This window comes from Chiloscyllium plagiosum, chromosome 44, assembly GCF_004010195.1.
Source record: "Chiloscyllium plagiosum isolate BGI_BamShark_2017 chromosome 44, ASM401019v2, whole genome shotgun sequence".
NCBI lineage: Eukaryota > Metazoa > Chordata > Chondrichthyes > Orectolobiformes > Hemiscylliidae > Chiloscyllium > Chiloscyllium plagiosum.
Genome location: NC_057753.1, coordinates 5,427,131 through 5,453,382, shown reverse-complemented (window position 1 = coordinate 5,453,382; position 26,252 = coordinate 5,427,131). Strand labels below are relative to the sequence as shown.

Here is a 26,252-nt window from a genome sequence, read left to right as displayed (position 1 = left end):
TTGTTCTTTATCTCAGCTGGCCTATTTCCACTTTATACCTACTTTACTCACCTTCTGCGATTCATGCACATGATACCCAGCTCCTTCTGCATCTTACAGTTCAGAGTAAGGAACAGCACCAACAACGTATTTGGCCTTTTACTTGCTGCCAAAACTATTGCTAACCCTGAAAGCCTCCGCTTAGCTCCCCTCACAAATGACATCACCATCCTCTACCTTCTCCACAAAAACATAAATTTTCCTCTCTGTTAAGACTGCACCTCACCCTTAGCAAATGGTTTAGGGGTTTGAGACAGCCTGCAGCAGACAGAAAACTCAGTGCGCCTTCAAAACAAAACTAGATCACTTCAAGCTCAGACAGTTAGATTCTGTATCAAATATCTTATCTGCACATTAATCATAGAATTGCTAATGTGGAAACAAGCCATTTGGTCCATCAAGTCCATACCGACTCTCCAAAGAGCAACCCATTCAGACCCACCCTCCTCCAGTATCCCCATAACACTGCACTTCCCATGGCTAATCCACCTCACCTCCACGTCCCTGGACATTATGAACAATTTGACATGGCCAATCCACCTAACCTGCACATCTTTCAACTCTGAGAGGAAACCCACGCAGGCACAGGGAGAATATGCAAACTCCACATGATCCTGAGGGTGGAATTGAACCCAAGTCTCCGACACTGTGAAGCAGCATCTGCCTCGATTCCATAACATTTGAAAACTTTACATCATAAACATTCAACAATCTCAGTTTGAAATTCTGAACTGACCTAATCGCAAAAGAATTTCAAATTTCCATTTTAATCGCTGTAAGATAGTTGCTGATTTTAAAGAAATTATTATTTTTCTTTCATAAAGCTGGAGAGGGTTCAGAAGAGATTTCCCAAGATGTTGCCAGGAATGGAGGGTCTTCATTATAGGAGAGGCTGGATAAGCTGGGACATTTTTCACTGGAGGGTAGGAGGTTGAGATGTGACCTTATAGTGGTTTATAAAATAACGAGGGCCATTGATAACATGAACAGGTGTCTTTTCTCTATGTTGGGGGATTTCAAGATTAGTGGGTATACTTTTAAAGGAAGAGGAGAAAGATCTAAACAAGACATGAGGGACTTTTTTTTTTACACAGGGAGTGGTTTGTGTGTGGAATGCACTTCCAGAGGAAGTAGTGGATGCAGCTGCAGTTACAATGTTCAAAAGACATTTAGAGAAGTACATGAACAGGAAATGTTCTGATGGATATGGGCCAAATGCAGGCAGGTAGGATGATCTAGTTTGGGATTATGGTTAGCACAGATGGTTGGACAGAAGGATCTGTTTCCATGCTGTATGATTGTATGACTTGTAGACATTGTACTGCCCTTGAACTGAGAGGCTTGCTAGGGCCTTTCAAAGGCTGGCTAAGAGTCCAATACATTCCTGGGATCAAATGTTGTCATCACTCATTCCAGGATCTGAAATTTGCTACCTATTTGGCCACAGACTCGTGCAGGATGCCACTGATGATCAATTTTACTTATTCTTGATTGAGATGAGGACATCACCAAGAAGGGCAGCACGTGAACTAAGTGACTTGCTAGGTCATTTCGGAGGGCACTCATGAATCCACAACATTGCTGTGGACCAGGAGTCATGTGTAGGTCAGATTGGATAAGGTCAGCAGATTTACTATCCTGAAGAACATTAAAGAAGCAGGTGGGTTCTTATGGCAATCGATCATTTTTTATAGTCACCCTCACTGAGAACTGGCTTCTTCAAAGGTCAAAACTTTAATGAAGCAAATTTAAATTCCGTGCTTAGACAGTACATGCTGCTGCTACTGAGCACCAGTGGTGCAGGGAGTGCATGTTTGTGGATGGTGATGTCAATCAAGTGGGCTGCTTTGTCCTCAATGGCATCCAGCTTCTCTCATGGTCTGTTGGAACTGCATTCATCCAGAGGAGTGGAGAGTATTCCATCACACTCCATACTCATCCCCAAGTGAATAGTTCGCCTGGATTTTCCCATCCCCTCATCTCTACCCTATATCCCAGCATGTCACAGAGTCATAGTCATAAAGTCCTACAGCATGGAGACAGGCCCCTTGGCCCAAACTAGTCCATGCCGACCAAAATGTTGGCACTTGGCCCATATCCTTCGGAACCTTTCCTATCCATGTATTTCTCCAAATGCCTTTTAAATGTTGTTAATGTATCACCTCAACCACTTCCGCTGGCAGCTCATTCCATATGCATACCACCCTTTGTGTAAAAAAGATTCCCCTCAGGGTCCCTTTTATTCTTCCCCCGAACCTTAAACCGATGACCTCTAGTCCTCAATTCTCCAAACTGAGGAAAAAGACTGACTGCATTCACCCTATCTATGCCTCTCATTATCTTATATGCTTCTATAAGATCCCCCCACAATTCCCTATGACCTAAAGGAAAAAGTACTAACTTGTCCAAACTCTCCCAAAACTTCAGAGCCTTGCATCCAGACAACATCCTTGTAAATTTCTTTGCACTCTTTCCAGTTTAACATTCTTCCTATAGCAAAGTGACCAAAATTGAACACAATGCTCCAAGTGCAGCCTCACCAGCGCCCTGTACAACTGCAACATAATTTCCCAACGTTCATACCTATTGCCCTGACTGATGAAGAACAGTGTGCCAAAAGCCTTCTTCAGCTGACCTGTCTATCTATGACTCCACTTTCAGATAACTGGGTACCTGAACTCCACATTCCCTCTGTTTCACTAACTCCTTAAGGCCCTCCCATTCACCATGAAACCCCTGCCTCGATTTGACTTTCCCAAATGCAAGAATCAAAGACTTCACACTTATCTATGTTAAACTCCATTTGCCATTTCTCAGCCCACTTCCCCAGCTGATTAAAGTCCTGCTGCAATTTCTGATAACCTTCCTCACTGTGCACAATACTGCCTATTTTAGTGTCATCAGCAAACCTACTAATCATGCCTTGTATGTTCTCATCCATTTTTAATTAACAATCCAATTCCCAGTTGAATTTTCATATGATTCACTTGTGGGAATGTCAGCGGCTAGCCAGTAATTAGCCAGAGCGCTTCAGAGAAAATCTCCGGGACTCCAGCACCAACCAACCCCATTCGCCCCGTCAGCGAACACTCAACTCCCACCACCCCGCCGATGACATGCAGGTCCTGAGCCTCCTCCATCGCCACACCCTTACTAATCAACACCAGGAGGAAGAACGCCTCATCTTCTGATCGGGACCCTCCAACCACACAGCATCACTGTGGACTTCACCAGTTTCCTCATTCCCCCTCCTCCCACCTTATCCCAGTTCCAACCTTCCACTCGGCACCAAACTCATGACCTGTCCATCTTCCTTCCCAATTATCCGCTCTACCCTCCTCTCCGACCTGTCACCATTACCCCCCCACCTCTACCTACCTATCGCACTCTCAGCTACCTTCCCCCCAGCCCCAGTCCCCTCGGCCCACAAACATCATTCCAGATGAAGGGCTCTTGCCAGAAACGTCAACTCTCTTGCTCTTCAGATGCTGCCTGACCGGCTCGGCTCTGATCTCCAGCATCTGCAATCCTTGCTTTCTCCTAGCCAGCAATTATTGCCCATCCCTTGAGAAAGGACACAATGTCCTGAGGTAGGGAATTCCAGGATTGTGACCAAGACACGCTAAAGGAACAGCGATACATTTCCAAGTCAATATGCTGCCTGCTGACCCTTCTCCTTCCAGATGGAATTGGCTGTGGGTTTGGAAGGTACTCTCTAAAAGAGCCTCGGCGAATTTCTGAGTTATTTCGCATCCTTTTGCAACAAGATTTTCAAAATGAGAGGAAGAACTGCCGGTGATTCAGAGCCTGCTCTTCTCGCAGGATGCCAATCTGATCTCATGACAAGCGTCAAGGCTCATAAGATGGCGGCTGCGAACAGCCGGTTGCCCAGGCTCTGGATCAGTGGTGCTGGAAGAGCACAGCAATTCAGGCAGCATCCGAAAAGCTCCGAAATCGACGTTTCGGGCAAAAGCCCTTCATCAGGAATAAAGGCAGAGAGCCTGAAGCGTGGAGAGATAAGCTAGAGGAGGGTGGGGGTGGGGTCGGTGACCATCCATTATCACGAACCCATCCTTTCATACCTTGTGCCACGCACGTCCATTGTCTCTCACCATTGTAAGTTAATTGTAACTTCTACATCACAACAAGCTACCTCCAAATCTCATATTTCACGTACCCAACTTTCCCACCACATCAATGGCCCCTGATAACCCTCCCCATCCTTAACATACAATACACAAACTCCCACGACTGACTGTGGTTAAGGCCATTTAGTTGAATTACATGCAGTGTGTTTACCACATAAGCTGTTAGCACATGGTGCAGGTGTGATATTGATGTAGCATGGTGCCATACAGCAAGATGGCTACCCCTTACCCATTCATTGCAAAGAAACATGATAAGGTGCCTGGTGTTTATCTTTGCGGTCGTAGGGGGGCGTGGACCTGACCAGGTAGTCACGGAGGGAGCGGTCTTTGCGGAAGGCGGAGAGGGGTGGGGAGGGAAATATATCCCTGGTGGTGGGGTCTGTTTGGAGGTGGCGGAAATGATTTGGTTTATGCGAAGGTTGGTAGGGTGGAAGGTGAGCACCAGGGGGGGTCTGTCCTTGTTGCGGTTGGAGGCGAGGAAGACCCGCAAAATGGCGGCCGGTTGCCAGAGCAACCAGCGCAGAGGCCTCGCGCCCCGCCAGGGAACCCGCCCGCGAAATGGCAGCCGGTTGCCCGGGTAACCCACCCACACTCCCCGCCCCCGCCCGGGCACATCCGTCATCAGGGAGATTGGACGCGCCCAAAATGGCGGCGGCCGCCGGGCCATCTCCCCGCCCATGGTGGTCTGCGCCTGAGGAGTCACGGGGGGAAAAGGAATGTCTCAGGCCCTAGCCGAGCTGTTTCTGAATCTTTCCGATCCCCATTCCCAATCTCACCTTGCGATCCCCGGCGCCTTCCGTTCGCCAACTCCCTGAGACCGTCCGACTTCTCTTCAACTGCGGTAACGGTCACTCACACCGACTGCGCTGACGAGTTCTGCACTTGCGCCCTGGGTGCCCACAGTCATCGATAGGGGACCTTCCGAACCGCTCGGCATACTGGGTAAACTCACCGCCATCGACACGTCCGTGCAATGGGAGAATGTTTGTTGCAGAATATCTGTGGATGAGAAGGACATTCGACCGGGAGCGCTTAAGCCGCTTTATTAAATTATTATAGTGCAAGAATGAAATAATGTGCCAGAGGTCTGGCAACATCTGTGGGGATAAAAATGGAGTTTGAGGCCGAAATGAGTTCTCCTCGCTTATTTTTAACTGTGCCATACTGGAATCAAAACATTAATCCTGTTTCTCTCTCCTGTGCCTTCTGTTTTTATTTAACTTTTCCAGCATCCCCGCAGTAGTTTCCTTTCATTGCAGTAGAAGCATATTGAGCTGAAAGATCACTGACACACGAGGGTCCCGTGGTATGAAGCCTTCCGGGAGTCCGCCCGATTCACAGACCCCTTTCACTTAAAAGAAAGAGGACATGAAAAATTGCATCATGAAAATGAGCTATCTCTTTTTTAGCATTTTTTACAATGTGTCAGAGTTCACATTGAACACTTGCGTTACTCCCCAGCTTTATTAACCATTCTGACTGGGAAATATTCACAGAATCAACTAAATCGATGAATCACTGTCATGCTCACATGAGGAAAAGGCCATAAATCGGTACTAACCCTGAGACTGGAAATGTTAATTCATCCCACCTCTGAACAATATTGGTAAACTTAGATCGGCTGAGATTAAATATGGGGAGGGATTAACCCAGTTGTTTAAATGTTGGACAGATCAGCTTGATTACACAGCAGAGAGGGTATTTATGTCTGGTGGAAAACTATTTGATGATGATGATCACAGCTCTAAACACTTGAAATATAAAGTTGAGAGAAGTTATTCAGTCTGGAAAGAAATTTACTGCTAATTTTCTTTACAGAAATCATGGGATTCATTTAACATTATTACAAAATGCGTCCTAATTAAAGCTAAATGTCCATTTCATTGTTACAGAATTATCTGCATTTAGATGCCTTTTAGCAAGATTGGAAACTAACAAACAATGAGATGTCATTTGAAGTTTAAATTAAAAATTCAGTTACATCTGCTACACTTGAAGAGATATTTTCATAATCATCCTGTTCACATATGTTCTTACACACCTTTGGAGCAGGTAGAACTCAAAGCTAACTAATCCTAAACAACAGCAACAGGAATTATAGTGTTCAGGCTCCTGCTCATCTGCTGCTGTCCTTCAACCATTTCTCTTTTTCTCCTTTTCTTTCTACTTTTTTCTACAGTTCTCTTACATTTTTGCCCCCCTTGGGGAACTCGACTGCAATGGAACTGAAAGCATCAGCGATGACAGCAAGTGTTGACCCAGCAAATGGTGCTGGAGCATTACAATTTCGACACTGGTGAGCCCTGTGCAGGACTCAAGGCAGTAGCAGCACCGGCATCAACTTCAGCTCTGATGTCAGCACTGGTTCAAAGGGTCACACTTTTGCATTTGTTCAGGAAGGTAGGGAACTTTGATTCCAAGTAATCAACCTGTTCAGAGATGTTATTACACACCTCTGGGGCAGGTGGTACATAGGTCTCTGGATTCAATTATGTTTGGAGATCATCAGATTAAGAATTGCTCACAGGAAGCCTCATCAGAAAAGTTGTGACCACATCATTCTGGCCTGGTTACACTGATTGAGTGCACAACCAGCTTAAAAGCCTTGGGAGTGTGTGTATTAAACATTTTTCTTTTTAAATAAGGCTTCTTCTGGTGCAATGATAATGTCCCCGCCCCGGACCAGGTGGCTTGGGTTCAAGTCCCACTTGATTCTGAGGTGGGTAATACCATTTCAACAGGTCGGTTAGTAAAATAGAGTAAACATTTTAATTCTAGTGATGTCTTGAGAACATGTCAATAACACGGCAACACATTCTTTTGTTTGTTAATTAAATGGAATACACTGATAAATACATCTTGTAAATAATGCAGTCTCTTTCATGAGTTTTCAGATGAGTTAATGAGCTGAGGAATAACAGATGGCTTTTAATTTAGGTAAATGTGAGGTTTTGCATTTTGGTAGCCAGAGCAGGACTCATACAGTTAATGGTAGGGCCCTGAGAAGTGACCTAGGGATGCAGCAGCATATTTCCTTGAAAGTGGAATCTCAAGTAGATAGGAAGATGAAGAAGGCATTTGACGCACTTGCCTTCATTGGTAAGTACATTAAATATAGGATTTGGGATGCCTTGTTGTGGCTGTATGGGACGGTGGTGAGGTCACTTTTAGAATACTGTGCTCAATTCTGCTCTCCCCGCAAAAGGAAAAATGTTGTTAAACTTGAAAGGGTTCTGAAAAGCTTTACAAGGATGTTACTGGCATTGGTGTTTTTGAGTCATAAGGAGATGCTGAAGAGGCTGGGAGCATCATAGGCTGAGGGGGTGACCTTATAGAGATTTGTAAAATCATGAGGGACAAAGATAGGGTAAATAGCCAAGGTCTTTTTCAAAAGATAGGGGAGTCCAAAACTAAAAGGCGTAGGCATAAGATGAAAGGAGAAAGATTTAAAAAAGGATCCGAGGGTCAACTTTTTCACGCAGACCATGATGCGTGTTTGGAATGAGCTGCCAAAGACGAGTACATTTACAACATTTAAAAGGCATCTGGATGGGTACATGAATAGGAAGAGTTTACAGGGATATTGGCCAAATGCTGGCAAATGGGACGAGATTAATTTAGGATATCTGATTAGCATGGACAAGTTGGACCACAGGGTCTGTTTCCATGATGTATGACTCTGACTATGTCTCTATGTTGTTGCTTTTCTCAGTTTGTACCTGGATATCATTTATTTCAGATAGAGGAAATTAATTCCTTATATTGCATTTATCTCCTGACTCTCTGTGCTGGTGTCAAAACTTGCATGGTCTGTTATTTCAGACCATTAGTCTATTCATAGTTATAAGATATCTTCTTATCTTATCTTCAAATTAGTTTCTGGAAATGGCTTCTGTTTTGATTTTGTGTGGTTAGTGTTCTCCATCCAATTAAACAGAAAATGACACAATCAATGTCTAGGTGCATTGTTTCTTTTTACGTTTGTTGAGAAGCAGAAATATTTGCATGCTTTCCATATGTATCTATGTCTGTCTGTGTGATTGGGTGTTTGTATACATGTGTGAGACACTGAGGGAATAGCATAAGTAGATCTGTAAGTATAGGTGCAGCTTATCAGTACCTGTAGAATTCTAAAATTCTTTTATAAAGCAGATGCTGTCAATCTGAGAATCCCATAAAGTGAATGGGAGAAGTTGAAGATTCTTCACCTTGGATGAAACCACCGATTGACCGTACACTGTGTAAAATTTGACCACACACAATCAAGCCCCAATTTTTCTGGACCATACAAGGTAGCAGCTGGTTTCCAGATCCCTTCAGCTCTTGTAATTGTCAAAAAGAATTCCTGGGGGAAGCAATCATCCAACTTTAAATACTTTGCTTGGTCTTATCACAAATAGCAATGGTATTGCTGCTGTAGAACCATAGAAAGGTCACAGCACAGAAAAAGGTAATTTGGCCCAATGTGACTGCACTGGCCATAAAATGACCCACATGTCCTGAGCTGTTTTTTCAGCACTTAGTACTTATTTCAGCTGGGTATGACACTTGAGGTCCAGATCCAGACACATTTCAATTGAGTTTCTGCTCCTAGTCCTTCAGGCAGTAACTTCCAGATTACCACCATTCTCTGGGTGAAAACACTTTTCCTATCTCCCTTCCAATCTTCCTACCATTCACATAAATCTATCCCTTTTCATCACTGATCTTTCAGCTAACGTAAATAAGTTCCATCCATCAACTCCATCCAGGGCCCTCTCAATGTTTTATATCTCCATCGAATCTGCCCTCAATGTTTTCTGTTCCAAGGAGAACAACTTTTATTCAATCTTTCGTCATGGCTGTATTTTGCAATCCGAGCAACACCCTCGTAAAACTTCTCCACACCTTCTCTAGTGCAATTACCTCCTTTATGTAACAAGTCGACCAGGACTGCACATAATGTTCATGTTGTTGAATAATGAGTAACTTACACAGTCCTAGTACAACCACTCTGTTCTTGTTCCCTATGTCTCTTTTTAACCACCTTATCAACCTGCCTCACTATGTTCAGGAAATTGTGGGCATTTATAGCATGTGTTGCACAGCATGGAAAGAGGCTCTCGGCCCATTGCAACTCTCTGGGCAGCATGGTGGCACAGTGGTTAGCACTGCTGCTTCACAGCGCCAGAGATCCGGGTTCATTTCCCGCCTCAGGCGACTGACTGTGTGGAGTTTGCACGTTCTCCCCGTGTCTGCATGGGTTTCCTCCGGGTGCTCCGGTTTCCTCCCACAGTCCAAAGATGTGCAGGTCAGGTGAATTGGCCATGCTAAATTGCCCGTAGTGTTAGGTAAAGGGTAAATATAGGGGTATGGGTGGGTTGCGCTTCGGCGGGTCGGTGTGGACTTGTTGGGCCGAAGGGCCTGTTTCCACAATGTAATGTAATGTAATCTAATCTGTCCCCAATCATGTTTTCTTATTTCAAAAATATACTTTATTTATAAAATTATTTGGATCTCTTATACAATTGGTCATGCCATTCTTGTGCATACATTACATTGCTTTACATACAGACACCGAAATTCATTTTTCCAATATACTATCCAGCTCTTCTGCTGAGGCATCAGCAGAGCCCAAACGACTGGGTGGGCCCCCTGTTCTTTGGCAGGCAGACGTTACATAGTGGTCTTTCCTCACTGCGCCTTGGCAGCAGCTGCCCCAAACTTCAGCACGTCCCTCAACATGTAGTCCTGGACCTTGGAATGTGCCAGTCTGCAACACTCATTCGGGCTCAACTCCTTCAGCTGGAAGATCAACAGGTTTTGGACCGCCCAAACAGCATCTTTCACCAAGTTGATGATCCTCCAAGCACAGTTGATGTTCATCTCGATGTGCGTCCTGAGGAACAGATTCCCAGAGCACAGAGTCCCATGTCACGGTGCTGCACGGGACGAACCTTGACAAACACCACTCCATTCCTCTCCAGATTTCTTCTGCATAAGCACATTCCAGAAGGAGGTGTGTGACAGTCTCGTCTCCCTCCCCCCATGTCTTGGTGCTTGTTGGAAACTTTTTTTTATTTCAAAAATATACTTTATTCATAAAATACTTTGATGATCTGTACAACTGGACATGCCATTTGTTTGCATACCGAAAACAGAGTAATCATTCCTATTTACAGGTCTGTACGATTACATTTTTAGCTGAGGCGTCAGCAGAGCCCAAATGACTGCGCGGGCCCCCTGTTCTTCTTTAGGCAGGCCATTGTTACACGGTGGTCTTTCCCCTCCGCGCCTTGGTGGCAGCTGCCCCAAGCTTCAGCGCGTCCCTCAACACGTAGTCCTGGACCTTGGAATGTACCAGTCTGCAACACTCAGTCGGGGTCAACTCCTTCAGCTAGAAGATCAACAGGTTTTGGACCGCCGAGAGAGCATCCTTCACCGAGTTGATGATCCTCCAGGCACAGTTGATGTTCATCTCGGTGTGCGTCCCAGGGAACAGGCCATAGAGCACAGAGTCCCGTGTCACGGCACTGCTTGGGACGAACCTCGACAAATACCACTGCATTCCTCTCCAGACTTCCTCTGCATAGGCACATTCCAGAAGGAGGTGTGTGACACGGGACGAACCTTGACAAACACCACTCCATTCCTCTCTAGATTTCTTCTGCACAAGCACATTCCAGAAGGAGTTGTGTGACAGTCTCGTCTCCACCCCCCCCAGCTGCTTCAAGGGCAGCGTGCGGTGCAGCAGAAAGTCCGGGCGTGCATAAAGGATCTCCCAGGCAGAGCCCTTCTCCCCACCAGCCAAGCCATGTCTTAGTGCGTGTTGGAAAGTTCTGTCCCCAATCATGTATCGATTCAATTCCTATTTTTCAGAACTTGAGCTATGGCACTTCCAAGTGTTCATCGAAACACCTTTCAAATGTTGTGATGGTCCCACTCTCTTCCTATTGGTCCAGCGCTACTGCCAATCACCGGGGCGCTGACGCATGCGCATTTCGGGCGACGCAAGGCGAACTCGGGCAGTCGCGCTGCCGATCGCAACGGGTGAGGGAAACTGACGGTGAGTCGGGGGAAGGCCGGACCCAGCCAGGTAGGTCATTTGAAACGGTTTTATTACCGGTTGGCGTATGACTCAAACCCCGAATCGTCATCGAGCGAAGCTCCTTTTGTGTTCTGCCGGGCGACTGCGGCGACATCTCTTCGAGGCCCCGGGTTGACGGCGGCCATCTTTGAAAGGCGATCGTTTTTGCGAACGGCGCGTGCGCGGCGCCCATCATTTTCAGGGGCAGCAGATGGTGGGATGTATTCGCTGTTCGCACGACAGGTCGCCATATTTTTCAGGGGCACTGTCTTACTGGACGAGGAAGCCAATGAGAGGGGAATATCCGGGCCAGTCCCGCCCACTTGCAGCTGCGGGCCTGCTCCACACAGTGACGTATGGTTATGCCCAGTTGCACAAATTTTCTATTGATTTGATCTTTCCCAGGACGTGGGTAAATGGGCTGGCCTCCCTTTTTTTTTGCAGAAGAACCTGATTATTTGGTGAATGTCTGCTATGAGGTCTGTTCTGTTCCTAAGGTTCAACATCGCATGGGAGGGTAAGTTGAATAAAATATTTTAAAAATCGACTAAAATAATCAAATTGTTCCTTCGACCACATTGAGATTCCAAGGGGACACAAATGACAACAGAAAGTGCTGGAGCAACTCAGCAAGTCTGACAGCATCTGCAAAGCAAGAAATAGGTTAATGCTTTGAGTCCAATATGATTGTGCTGAAGAAATGTCAGACTTGAAACGTTACCTCTGTTTCTCTTTACGCAGATGTTGACAGATCCGCTGAGTTTCTCCAGCGTTCTGTTTTTATTTTAGATTTTCAGTGGTATTTTTCTTTTAGGTGAAATATCACAGGAGCAGCATGTCAGAGCTCTTGGATGCCAGTTTGGTCCAGAGCAAAAAATCTATAATAATTATTTGAGATTCAGCAGCTTTGGCTGAAGGTTTATGAGCTGGAGGGTGAACTACAGACCCTGTAATTGATCAGGGAGGAGAAAAGTTCCCTAGATTCTTTGTAGCAGGAGGCTGTCACACCTTTGATTAGGTCACCTGAATTTGACAATAGCCAAAAAAAGGGTGCATGACTGAGGGTTGAGACAAGTAATGGGGTCCAGAAGGCAGGATTCTCATCCATTTGTCATTTCCCAACAGGTTCGAGGGTTTTTTTTACCTCCAAAGGGGCCATATAACCTCTTCCTGCACCATAACAATTCTGATTTCTGTCAGGATGAGTGTGAGGCTGCAGGGTTGATGAGCTAACTGATCATGATCATGGATAAATAGACAAGGTCTTTTCCCTGGGATGGGGGAGTCCAGAACTAGAGGGCATAGGTTTAGTGTGAGAGGGGAAAGGTATAAAAGAGACCTAAGGGGCAACTTTTTCACGCAGAGGTTGGTATGAGCTGCCAGAGGAAGTGTTGGAGGCTGGTACAATTGCAACATTACAAGGCATCTGAATGGGTATATGAATAGGAAGGGTTTAGAGGGATATGGGGCGGGTGCTGGCAAGTGGGACAAGATTGGGTTGGGATATTTGGTCAGCAGAGACAAGTTGAACCAAAGGGTCTGTTTCCATGCTGTACATCTCTATGACTCTGATACTATGGTACAGGAATTTCTAGTGGAGGAGGATGGTCAGGTCATCAGGACAAAGACGGATATTCTTCATAGTCATTAAGAGAAGCCAGGTGCCACATTTAGAAGCATATATCTCTGCATTATCTGGCCCGTATAAAAATCGGCATGGAGAAAATTACGTTAGAGAAATGAATTCGTGGCTGAAGGACTGGTGTGGGAGTAGTTGGTCCTGGTTCATGGGGCATCGGCACCAGTACAGGGCAAGGCGGGATCTGTACCAGTGGGATTGTCACCACCTGAACTATGTTGGGACCAGTGTTCTTGCTGACTCCTCTTAACCAGGGAAGTGGTAAGGATTTTAATAATGTGGGCAAAGGATCAAATTTGGGAAGGTGCAATAAATTAAAGAATAGAGTCAAGGCCAATGAGGAAAGTAATAATACAGCAAAGAGACCGTGATTGAGTGAAAATCTAAGAAACAACAAATAAAGACTAGAATTTACAAAGGAACTAAAAAGATAAAATTAAATACACTATTTGAATATACATTGTATTCAAAAGATACCATGATCAAGTGAAAATCTAAGAAACAACAAATAAAGACTAGAATTTACAAAGGAACTAAAAAGATAAAATTAAATATGCTCTTTGAATACACATAGTATTCAAAACAAAACAGATGAGCTGAAAGCCCAAACAGAAATGAGTAAATATGATCTGGTAGCCATTACAGAGGTATGGCTGCAAAATGACATGGACTGTGCCCCAAATCTTAAAGGGTGCATGGTATCTAGAAATCCAGGAAAAGGTTTGGGAAGGGGTTTAAGTTAATGTTGGTGTTGGCACAGAGTAAGTGATGACCCTAACCCCAGGAAGCCAAAATGTAGAAAGAGTTTGGTTAGAAATGAGAAATCGTGAGAGTAGGAAGTCATTTTTGGGTTCAGGAGGACATCTTCAGTCCTATCACTGAAATGTTGTCAGGGCCCATAGAGTTTATGGTATCCATTATTTTCAGCTGTTTCTCAACATCACATAGAGTGAACTGAACTGTCGAAAGACTGGCATCTGTAATGCTGGGGACCTCAGGCGGAGGCTGTGATGGATCATGTACTCAACACATCTGACTGAAGATGAAAGAAAAACTTCAGCTTTGCCATTTGCAGTGATGTGCCGAGCTCCTTCATCATTGAGCATGGGAATATTTGTGGGGGCCCTGCTCCAGTGAGTTGTTTAATTGTCCACCACCATTCATGACTGGATGCAGCAGGACTGTGGAGTGTCAGCCTGATGTAAATGTTGTGGGATCAGCTCGCTCAATCACTTACTACTTCCACTGTTTTGCATTCAAATAGTCTTGGTTGTTGCCTCACCAGGTTAACACCTCATTGCATGCCCTGAGGTTACAGATTTTGGTTGAGTAGAGTTCTCCTGGCTCTCTCACTGGTGTAGCTGTAAGTAGTAATAAAGAGGCCCAGTCTAATGGTCTGTGGATATGGATTCAAAACACCACAGCAACCGATGGAATTCCAACTCAGTTAATAAAGCTGGAATTGAAAATTAATTGCAGTATTGGTGCTCATGAAACTATCATTGATTGTTGTAGAAAGCGCACCTCGTTAACAAATAACTTGTAAGGAAGGAAATCTGCCGTTCCTCCTGGTCTAGCCGACATGTGACCACAGATCTATAGCAACTCTAAACTGCAATCTGAAAGGGCTGAGCAAGCCACTTAGCAATTAGCAATGGGTAACATTTTTGGACCTTGCCAGCCACACCCACAACCTATGACAGAATAAAGAGCAAGGTGCTATTCTCTACCAATATGATGGGAGGCTATGCTCAATGTGAAGACATAACTTGGTGCATTGCAAGAACTGTACAGTAGTTGCCCTTACCAATACACAGATATATGCATCTGTGACAGTTGATTCGTGAGAATAAGAGACAATTGTCCCACACTTTATTGATATTCCAGTCCAGGAGAACGAGAGTGTGTAGGATAGGATTTTACAGCTTTTGGAGCAACAAGAGAGGAAAGTATTCCACAGACACTGGAATTGCCTGTTCTGAATTTTTATCCTGTAGTTTAAGTGATTTTTGTTCACTCTTTTTACAGGGGGGATTAGAGGAGAGAATTTACAGAGGACAAGTCAAAATGAACATCACATCAGCACCTGACAGAGTCACCCAATTCATCAGGACCTTCTGAATGTGCAAAGAGAAATGATTCTCCGTTCTGCCTGAGGGGTGAGATTTCAAACATATATTTAACTGAAAAAGCTCAAAGGCACGCATCTGAGTGAGAGTGTTCTAGTGACCTGACTGTGGAAAAAGCTTTAACTAGTTTCATGGACAGCAAAAAGTTGTGCACAGTTTGCAACCGTACACTTGTTTTGAGTGTGTACGGGACTTCAACTTTCATCACCCTGGAGGGGCAAGAGGACAGCGATGCCGCAGAGAAACCGTGGAAGTGTGCAGACTGCGGAAAGGGATTCACATGTCCGTCAAAGTTGGAAACTCATCGACGCACTCACACCGGGGAGAGGCCGTTCACCTGCTCAGTGTGTGGGAAGGAATTCTCTCAGTCCTCCAACCTGGCGTTGCACCAGCGGGTCCACACTGGAGAGAAGCCGTACAGCTGCTCTTTGTGCGGGAAGAGATTCACGCAGTCATACAACCTGGCATTACACCGGCGAGTGCACACCGGGGAGAGGCCATTCACCTGCTCCGTGTGTGGGAAAGGATTCATTAATTCATCCAACTTGGTGTCACACCAGCGAGTTCACACTGAGGAGAAGCCATTCAGCTGTACCTCCTGTGGAATGAGCTTCAGGCTTTCATCCACTCTGCTGAAGCACCAGCGAGTGCACACTGAGGAGAAACCATTCAGCTGCACTGACTGTGGTAAAAGCTTCAGGCATTCGGGCAGCCTCACTGTACACCAGCGCATTCACACGGGGGAGAGGCCATTCACCTGCGCTGCATGTGGGAAGGGATTCACTGATTCGTGCCAACTGTTAAGACACCAGCGAGTTCACACTGGGGAGAGGCCTTTTGTCTGCTCGGAGTGTGGGAAGGGATTCATTGATTCATCCCAACTGCTAAAACATCAACGAGTTCACAAATGACTGTGGTTCAAACTCTACTGTTATCACATCCATTCTTACAGTTGGGTATGTTTCTCCTGGTGTTATCTCTTAACTGGGCTGGAGGTTAACACCCTGAATCTACAACTGATGGTGTTCTCAGCACTGCAGTGTCCCACTGTAACTGTCCCTCTCATCCTGCACTGATCTTTGATACAAGCTTTATGATTCAATGTTTGAAACGTTCCGCTGATTAACATCTCCAGTGATCCGGTGCGGATCAATCCTTGCTGACAATTCTTACTGACCTGGCCATTCCATGCAATGGTTCCTCCGTTGTCCATGGTGAAGAAAATTAGTGGGAATTTGGGGAGAATCGAGTCCTCAAGTGTTACCCTGCCATCTGGTAAAGAAACCGAGAAATTGGAGGCAGATCCAAGCAAAATAATGGACTGTAAGAAATCAGTCTCTCTTAACTTATGGGAGCTCAAAAAATGCTTTGAGTCTTGTACAAATAGGTCTCCTTCGCTCTGTCACAATCTGATGAGGAAAGCTTCTACAGCTGCTTTCTGGCTGACAGACACACGTTATACCTGTTACCTCTGCCCAGGACTTGTCTCCAGCACAGGCTCTAAAACCAGACAGTTTTAACTCTGGACACATGCAAACTGTGTGAACATTAAAGCAAGCTCAAGAGAGGAAAGGAAAGAGAATTCGAATTAATTCAGTTTTGCCCCCACTATTTAACTGTTCAGAGAAAACACCAGCAACAGAAGCCAGCACACACACACACTGCATTATCCTTGGGGACCAATCAACCATTCTTACCTGTGAAGGCTATAAGCGTTTTCTGACTGTTTAGCTTATGCATTGTATTTAAACTCTTGCCTCTCAAAAACCTCTTTTAATATCAGTAATGAGTTTGACACCCCTCAGCCCCTGCGCCAGTAATTTTGGGCTCTGGACCTAAATTTACAAGTGGTGCTGCAATTGGGGTCGTAGTGGCCCAGATCATAATCTTGAGAAGCAGTGTTCTGAGGTAACTGCGAACAGAGAAGTTCTTAAGTGAAGCCAGGGTATACAATGATGTTGGCATGTTATAAGAAATGGAAAATAACCTGTCGGTTATAGGTGAGTGCGATGGGAGTTATGAGTAAACACTCAGTAGGCTTTCTAAGGAGTTCAAGAATCAAAAGTAAGATTTGACTTGGGTCTAAAATCAGTTGGTCTGTGTTTTGTCTTAAATTTCTTTCTGGGATGTGGTGAATCACTGGAAAGACTAATGTTTATTGCCTATTCCTAGTTCATAGAATCCCTACAGTGTGGAAACAGGTCCTTCGGGCCAACGAGTCCACACTGACCCTCCGAAGAGTAACCCACCCAGACCCATTCCCCTACCCTATTATCCTGTATTTACCCCAATCAATGCACCTAACCTAGACATCCCTGAATACTATGGGCAATTTAGCATGGCCAATTCACCCTAACCTGCACATCTTTGGATTGTGGGAGGAAACCGAGCACCCGGAGGAAACCCATGCAGACACTGGGAGAATGTGCAAACTGTCCTGCCCTGGCGAAAGTGGTGGTGAGCTGTCTTCTTGAATAGCCACAGTCTGTTTGGTGTAGGGACATCCACAATGCCATGGGGGACGGAGTTCCAGCGACACTGAAGGAATGGCGATATGTTTCCAAGTCAGGCTGCAGAGTGGCTTGGAGAGCAATGGTACTGTTCCCATGGATCTGCTGCCTGGGTTTGGAAAGTGATGCCGGAGAAGCCTTTTGTGCACATGTGTGTACCTTCCAGTCAGTTTAACAGTGCAAGTTTTTGAGGGAACTGGTGGAAAAATTGAAAAATAAAGTGGTGGTCGGTAGTGAAGTATTCTGCAGGACTGCAATTAGTTAGACTGGGAACAGAAGGCACAGGATTGGACACACACCAACAAAGGACAAAATCAAGCCAAGCACTGGAACAGAATATTGAGACAGAGGCAGAGTCTGAGTGAGGAGTTGGAAGGCACCAAAGGCCTAAATCAGTCCAGGCCTTTGTTTAGGTAAAATCCAACAGCTTCAGGCACAAACTGCCAGTGGGGACATTTGTGGCACTGACTGCAAAATCAGAGCAGAGGACCAAGGACCTTGCTGGAACAATATACCTTGAAACACCTCCCCTGGCTCTGCTCCACTTTCAATACACTAACGTATTCACGTCTGGGCGCAGATTCTGATCCTATCCTTGAGATGACATCCTGGAGTTGCTTGTATTGAAGATTCTTAATTTTAATGTATGTATATAAGTGTCTTTATTAAACATTCCTCAATAGTAAAGTCACTGGAATTATTCAGATCTTCCTTGCGTTGCCTCCTATTGTCTACATACCTTACCACGAATCAGAAAGATTCTTCCTCCTGCACTCTCAAAGGTTATCCTGTAGTCAGGGCCAACATTACCATTAAGGAATGAAGGGTTATTGTGATGGGGCAAGTAAGTGGAACTGAGTCCACAACAAGATCAGCCGTGAACCTATTGAATGGCTGAGCAGGCTTGAGGGGCCAGATAGCCTACTCAATCTCCTAGGCAACAGTGAGGACTGCAGATGCTGGAAGCCAGAGTCTAGATTAGCATGGGCTGGAAAAGCACAGCAGGTCAGGCAGCATCTGAGGAGCAGGAAATTCGACGTTTTGGGCAAAAGCCTGAAGGGCTCTTATAGTAACACACTGAGAACATTGGTTCAGATCCAAATCACCAAGGCAACTGGTAGAGTTTAAAATTCAAGAAATAAATCTGGAATTACAAGTTAGTCTAACCCATAGTGGAACCATGAAAACGTCATCAATTCTCATAAAAACACATCTGGTACACAGATGTCCTTAGTGAAGGAACTCTGCAGTCCTTACCCAGTCTGGCCTACATCTGACCCCAGACCTACAGCAACATGCTTGACTCTTAACTGCCACCTGAAATGACCGTTCATTTCAGGTGTAACTAGGGTTGGACAACAAATGTTGGTATTTCCAGTTAGGTACATTGCTTTAGCCATCCGATGGAAGAAGGAGTATGTGTGTGTGTGTTGCTTTTCATTATCTATAACACAAGCCTGTCTCAGAGCAACCTTTGTTGATTCTCTGCACAATCCACCAAGCTTTTAATGGGATAAGTTGGAAATTGTTCATCATGGGTGAATCCACCAGTTGACCCTGTGCTGTGTAACATCTGACATTTATACAGACAGGCCTCACTTCTCCTGGAAAATGAAGGGTCTGCTGCTTTCCAGATCCCGTTCTTTCCCCTCACTCTTACCCTCAGTTCATGAAGTCCTTGATACATCATTCTCCAACAGTCGTAAGGTCTCTACTTTAAGTACCTCCATCCTTCTTACTACAGATGTCGACAGAATTGCTGCTATGATGTGGGTCAGTTCTGAATGACTTCTCACTCTCATTCTAAGGCTTCCTGTGGTAATGCATTGCTCCCAGTCTTTCCTTCCAACCCATCTTCTCATCTGAGTTCCAGCTTACAATGTGATTGATTAAAATTCAAGACATAATTTAATCACTTTTTATTCAACAATGACAGTATGACCTTTCTGCCAGTTCATTTATTGAAACCAAGGACTCGTTGTTCTAATGGTGACATTCCCTGTCTGCCCACCTCTTCTAGTAAATCAGCTCTTGAAATGTTTCTGCACTGTTCAGTAACATGTTGAGATGTTCCTGCCAGCCCCATGGGGATTCCTCTGTTTAAAGCCACCGAAGAAATTCAGGTTGACAAATCAGGTTCCCAATGAGGCAAAGTCTCAATGCGTTGGCTTAAACTAATTGATTTATTGTCATGTGCGCCGAAGTACAGCGAAAAGCTTTGTTTCTGAGCAGATCATAGTAAGCAGGGATGTACAGATCAAAGGTTGTAAATTAACAACTTAGACAGGTTACATTACACAGGGCGTGCAGTAGGCGAGATCAGCATTATAGCAAGATCAGTATTATTTGAGGTTAGAGAGTCCATTCCTCGGTCTGTTGTTGTGTTGTGTGGCCATAGTCCTACCAGACCGTAGGGGCTGCTCTCTCATTAGAGAGAGAAGCAACTGGTGGGGATTTAACCTGAGGGCCACCAGACCTCAGGCCTGGGAAGAGATTGAAAAGGAGGGTCCTTCATCATAACTTCAAACCGGTGATGGCATCACACTGCTCTGTAAACCAACAATCCAGCCAACTGAGCTAAACTGATTCCCTCCTCTGCCTAATAACGGCCAGGAAGGCAAGAGCGGTAAGATTTAAAAAGGACCTGAGGTGTAACTTCTCCACAAAGAGTGGTGTGTGTATGGAATGAGCTGCCAGAGGACGTGGTGGAGGCTGGTACAATTACAACATTCAAAAGGTATCTGGATAGGTACATGAATAGGAAGGCAAATGCTGGCAAATGCGACTGGCTCAGGTGGGGATGTCTGGTCGGCGCAGACAAGTTGAACCGAAGGGTCTGTTTCTGTGCCGTGTGACTGAGTGTTATCAAACCAATTTCAGTTCTGCAGAAGGAAGTATTAGGGCGTAAGATCTAGGTACAGGATTGGAGGATTCAGTACCTCGAGTCTGCAGCGCCAATTAGTCTGATCATTGCTAATTTCATCTTGGCCTCAACTCCACTTTTGTGTCACTACTCATAACCCTTCAACCCATTGCTAATTGTAAATCTGTCCCTGTCTTCTCCTTCCATTTACTCAATGTCCTGGCATCCACCACACTCTGTGCCAGTGATTTCCACAGGTTCATGACTCTTTCAGAGAAGTAATTTCTCCCCATTTCTACTTTAAATTTGTTCACCCTTTTCCTAAAATTGTACCTCTTGTTCGAGATTGCCTTACATGAAAAAACATCCTTTCTGCATCTACTTTGTCAATCCCCTTTGGCATTTTTATATAACTCCAATCTCCTCCCATTCTTCGAAGCTCTAGAGGGCGTAGATCTAAATATTCAATTTCTCTTGATAAGACAAATCCCTCGCCTTCAGAACCAATCTAGTGAGTCTCCTCTGACCTGCCTCCAATGCAGCTACATCCCTTCACAAGTAAGGGGACCAAAACTGTGCACAGTATTCCAGGTGAGCAAAGATTTGGGCAAAGAGTCAGGTTAGAAGGGGCTTCTGAAAGGAGAGGAGAGAGAATAAGAATAGTGAGGGAAGGACTTCAGAGTTCAGTATCCAGGCAGCTGAATGCAAATCTGACACTGGTGGAGTGAGGAAAATCCTGAATGTGTAGCAGTCCAGAATCTGAGACGCAGAAAGATTTCAGAGGAATCTCAGGCGAGAGATGGTTGATGTAGAGTTACGTGTTATCTGGGCCTTTAAGAATAGCAACTGAATTGTGTGCAGAAGGAGCTTGTGTCAGAATGATTTCGGATCACCGTGCAGTTGGAGCCTGAATCTGTAGGGGCTCCGGAAGCTGCAGTCTTACTCGCCACTGTATGTAGGCATGTTACTGAAGCCTGTAAATGTTTGCTTACCTGGCTCATAGTCATCAGCAGAGAGATGTACATCATGGAAACAGACCCTTCGGTTCAACTCGTCCTGGCCTAACAATGTGGTGATCAGACTCCTTTGATCTGAAGGGTAAGTGACAAGGAGCTTCAGAAATAAAGCCCAGGGATACCACACTGCTAAGGATAAAAAAGGCCAGCCCAGCGATCTAACATTCCAAAAAGACAACAGTGACATGAAGCAGCATGCAATAGAAGCCCATGCAAATGCTGGAAAAGTGGAGAAAAAGTCTCACAGCAGGGAACACAAGTTACAATGGAATTAATGAGTCTCAATTATCGAAAGATTGCAATGTTTGTAGTTCTTTCCAGGAATAGGCAAGAAAAGAGCACTTGGCACATTCACTGGCAGAAAGTGCACAAAGAAACAAGGTGCAGTCAATCCCATTAAGGGAACTCACCAGTGGGAGTCATATCCAGCCACTATTACAGAGTGTCGTAAGTGTTAAGAGAGCGGCTAGCGCGCACAACTGTATTGGCAGCACAGGAAATCAGACTGCAACAGTCAACAAATGTTCAGACGTTAGAAGTCCCTGAGAAGCGAGATTAATTCCTGAGGGAGTAAAGCCAGAAATTGTTGGAGAAACCCAGCAGTGTCTTTGGAGAGAAAGCAGAGTTAACGTTCCGAGTCCAGTGACCCGCCTTCAGTCACTGGACTCAACGTGAACTCTGTTTTCTCTCCACAGATGCTGTCAGATCTGCTGAGTTGCTCCAGAAATTTCTGTTTTTGTGTCAGATCTTCAGCATCCACAGTTGTTGTCATTCTGGAGGGATTTTGCAGGCCAGCAGGAAGCACTCGATTCCCCTAATTTCACAGCCCCACAAGATGATTTCTGTTATGCAGGTATCAAGTTTAATCACAAGAAAACCAGTTTATTTGATGCAGAGAAGGTGCATCCATTCTTTCAGATGCTCAACCATGGTTTTACTTACATGGTGAAATACAGCGATATGAACTAGGAGCAGGAGTATCCCACTGCGTCCCTCAACCCTGCTCCACATTCAACACGATCATGGCTGATTGGATTACTTCCTACCCATGATAGCCTTTCATCCTTTACTTACCAAGAATCACATAGCTTTGCATTAAAACTATTCAAAGACACCACTTCCACCCCTCTCAAGGAAGAAAGTCTGAAAGACTCATGACTATGCAAAAATAAAATCTCATCTCTGTCTGACAAGTCTTTATAGAGCGATCCCAGTTCTAGTATCTCCGACGAGATATCTTTTCATCACACACCCTCTAAAGAACCCTTTGGATCTTTCATGTCAGCGACCCGTTACACATCCAAATCTCAGTGGATACAAGCCTAGTCTATCTAATCTTTCCTAATAACACAACCTTCCCATCCCAGGTATTAGTCCAGTAAAATTTCTCAGAATCTCTTCCAGTGTATTTGCGTCTTTTCTTAAATAAGAAGACCAAGACTTCTTATATCATAATTTAAAATATATTATTATAATAACTAGTGGTTTATAAAATCATGAGGGGTATAGATAAGGTGAATGGCAGGTGTCTTTTCCCTAGGGTGGGGAAGTTCAAGGAGGCATACTTTTAAAGTGAGAGGAGAAAGATTTTAAAAAGACAGGAGGGGCAGTTTTTTTCACACAGAGGGTGGTTTGTGTGTGGAATGAACTTCCAGAGGAAGTGATGGGTGCAGGTACAGTTATAATGCTTAAAATACTACATGAATAAGAAGTGGTTGGGGGGATATAGGCCAAGCATAAGCAAGTGGGACTAGTTTAGTTTGGGATTATGGTCAACAGTGACGAGTTCGACTGTTTGACTGTGCACAATTCTCCAAATGTGGCCTCACCAATGTCCTGTATAAATTAAACATGGTTTTCTTACTTACTCCTCTTACAAAAAACAATAACATCCTATTACTTTTCTGAATTACTTGCTACACTTGCCTATTAAACTTGTGTTTTGTGCACCCAGACACCCAGATCACTCCACATCACAGAGATCTGTAATCTCTCACCACTTAGACAATAGGCTTTTTTCATTCTTCAGGTCAAATTAACAATTTCATGTTTTTCCTCATTATATTCCATTTGCCAGATCTTTGCCCTTTTAACCTATCTGTATCCCTTTGAACCCTTCTTATATCCTTTTCACAACTTACATTCCTACCTAATCTATGCATCGTCAACTAATTTTGCAACCAACCCCTTTATCCAAGTAATTGTATAAATTTATAGAAGTTGTAAAACTTGATCTCTGTGGAACATCACTTGTTACATCTTACTGACCGTAGAAAGATCCATTTGTGCCTAAACTCTGTTTCCTGTTAGTCGACTGATCTTCTATCCACACCAATATGTTACCCCCTCAGTGTAAGCTTTTATGATCTGCATATCTTCCGATCATCATTACAAGGAGGTGGTGTAGATCCTTCATTTCTCTTGAAAGTCAACCTGAAATGAAGGGGTTCAAATGTACAGAAGATGAAGGAGACCAGCCACAAGATGGCGTTCTGGACTACAGTTTGTTCTAGATTAGATTAGATTCCCTACAGTGTGGAAACAGGCCCTTCGGACCAGCATTCCACACCGACCCTCCGAATACTAAGCACCCAGACCCATTTCCCTCTGACTAATGCACCTAACACTATGGGCAATTTAGCATGGCTAATTCACCTGACCTGCACATCTTTGGACTGTGGAGGAAACCCACACAGACACAGGGAGAATGTGCAAACTCCACACAAATGAGCACCCAAGGCTGGAATCGAACCTTTTTCCCTGGTGCTGTGAGGCAGCAGTGCTAACCACTGAGCCGCCTCACAGTTCTTTCGAGAGAGAGAGAGACACACACAGAGGAACCCAGCATTCATTCTGTTCATTTAGCACAGGCACAGACCTCAATACTTGTATTTGGGTGGAAGCATTGTTTATGAAGTCACAGCTGTCTTTCTTGAGCATAGTCATCCCTGCCTTTAATGAAGAAAGTTAAAAAGAGGTAAAGTTGGCTACTCATTTCACAGAACTCATTCGGGACGTGTGACACCAGCAACAATAATTGAAGCTGCAGTTAGATGAAGAAATTCCTCCCTGTGATGGAAGTCAGAGTACTTCAGGGAAGTGGAAATAGACCAGCATCCCGAAATCTCTGCATCTTGCACCTTCACACCAATTAGACTTGGATACGACTTTGGTATAATTGCAATTGTAGTTGAAGGTAAGGAACTTCTACCAGTGTTGCAGGCTAAGTTCAATAAACAGATGTAAATTAGTGACTACAATATACATTACTGGAGAAACTCAGCAGTTTTGGCAGCATCTGTGGAGAGAAAGCTGAGCTTAACGTTTCAGATCCGGTGACCCACCCACAGAAGGGATTTTGCCCGAAACGTCGATTTTACTGCTCCTTGGATGCTGCCTGAACTGCTGTGCTCTTCCAGCACCACTAATCCAGAATGTATCTCAGAAAAGATTGCTACTTATGCTGAAGATGGAGTGGGAGAGGGGGTAGTAGTAAACGTTGGGTGGAGATGGATCCAAAGAGAGAGAACAGCATTTGGACAAAGGAACGGGTAACAAAAACAGAAATTGCTGGAAAAGCTCAACAGGTCAGGCAGCATCTGTGGGGAGAAGTCAGAATTAATGTCTCCGGTCAAGTGACCCTTCCTCAGAACATTCCTCAGCATTTCAGCCTGAAATGTTAACTCTGATTTCTCTCCACAGATGCTGCCTGACCTACTGAGTTTTTCCAGTAATTTCTGGTTTTGTTTCTGATTTACAGCATCTGCAGTTCTTTTACCTTTTGTATAAAGGAATGGGTAATGGTCAGCCAAGGAGAATCAATCGCTGCTAATGGGGGCCATTAGTAATTGACAATGGGTCAAGTGTGTGGGCAGTCCGTGTGATGACGAGGCCTGGTCTGTGGGATTCCAGGAAAATGCTCAGGCCTTTAAATTATTAAACTCAATAATGAGTCCTGAAGTGGGGTCCCCAACCGGAGAATGAGGAGATGTTCTTCCGGCTTGCACTGAGCTTCTCCGGAGTATTTCAGCAAGCCTGAGACAGAGGTGTTAGCCAGGGAACAAAGTGGTGTGTTCAAGTGGCAGGTAACCGGAAGTTTGGGGTTGTTTGTTGTGGACAGAACGTAGGTGTTCTGCAAGTCAGTTACCCTATCTCCCCAATGTAGAGGAGACCACATTGTGAGTAGGCAGTACAATAGCCCAGATTGAGGAAAGTACAGGTTAATTGCTGCTTCACCTGAAAGGTGGGGCTGGAGCCCTGGATAGTGAGGAGGGAGGAAGTAACTGGACATGACTTAGACCTGGGGTTGTGAGAGGCATTGGGAGTGGAGGAGGAGTGGACCAAGGTGTTCAGGAGGGAATGGTCCCTGCAGAAGGCTGCCGGGGAAGAGAGCAGAATATGTACCTGGTGGTGACACCCTATTGGAAGTGGTGGAAATGGCAGCTTATGATTGTTTGGATGTGGATGCTGCTGAGGTCAAAAGTGAGGAACAGTGGAACCCTATTGGCGTTGTGGGAGGGGAAGTAAGACATGAGGGCAAAGAGCCAGAGTTATAAATGGGTAGGTGTCCTGACACTAAAAGAGCTAGCACTGGAGATTGAGGATGATCTTCTGGAAAAATAAGGGCTGAGAAATATGTGGGGAAGTAAGTCAATTTGCCATCCAACCAGTGTAATGCAAATCCTGGTCCAGAAGTCTACTTCCTTAACAATAATATGCACATCAACGGTTCAGCACTGTTCTTGTGCAGAGGTGCCACTGCGTGCTCATTGTTCTCAGAGTACACCACAGGGTTCGGACTTTTATGGCATGTTGGTAGTGACCCTACCTCTGTGAAAGGAG

General features: G+C 44.8%; 2 protein-coding genes across 17 annotated transcripts in view; one reads left to right on the top strand and one right to left on the bottom strand.

Moving 5' to 3' along the window:
* The window catches only part of LOC122543480 (gastrula zinc finger protein XlCGF8.2DB-like), a 38,093-nt gene extending 33,044 nt beyond the window's left edge, over positions 1–5,049 (bottom strand). For 7 of the 9 annotated variants that reach the window (XR_006310046.1, XR_006310045.1, XR_006310040.1 and 4 more), the window contains exon 1: positions 4,964–5,049. The gene's annotated coding sequence lies outside the window, so the exon portion shown is untranslated. Of the gene's footprint in view, positions 1–775; positions 869–4,963 lie in introns of those variants that run through there. The other 2 variants (XR_006310044.1, XR_006310043.1) reach the window with 2 other exon arrangements.
* Positions 5,045–17,251, top strand: LOC122543492 (gastrula zinc finger protein XlCGF8.2DB-like). 8 transcript variants are annotated; one of them, XM_043682234.1, is made up of 5 exons: positions 5,045–5,129; positions 6,367–6,587; positions 11,046–11,262; positions 11,698–11,770; positions 14,921–15,142. In XM_043682234.1, exons 2-5 carry the CDS (start codon positions 6,453–6,455, stop codon positions 14,928–14,930), a joined length of 435 nt encoding a protein of 144 aa, XP_043538169.1. In that variant the 5' UTR covers positions 5,045–5,129; positions 6,367–6,452; the 3' UTR covers positions 14,931–15,142. The 8 variants fall into 8 exon arrangements, with proteins under 8 accessions (XP_043538169.1, XP_043538170.1, XP_043538167.1 ...); XM_043682235.1 differs by lacking the exon at positions 11,698–11,770; XM_043682232.1 differs by lacking the exons at positions 11,046–11,262; positions 11,698–11,770 and having other exon boundaries at positions 14,921–17,251.
* The last annotated feature ends 9,001 nt before the right edge of the window (positions 17,252–26,252 follow it).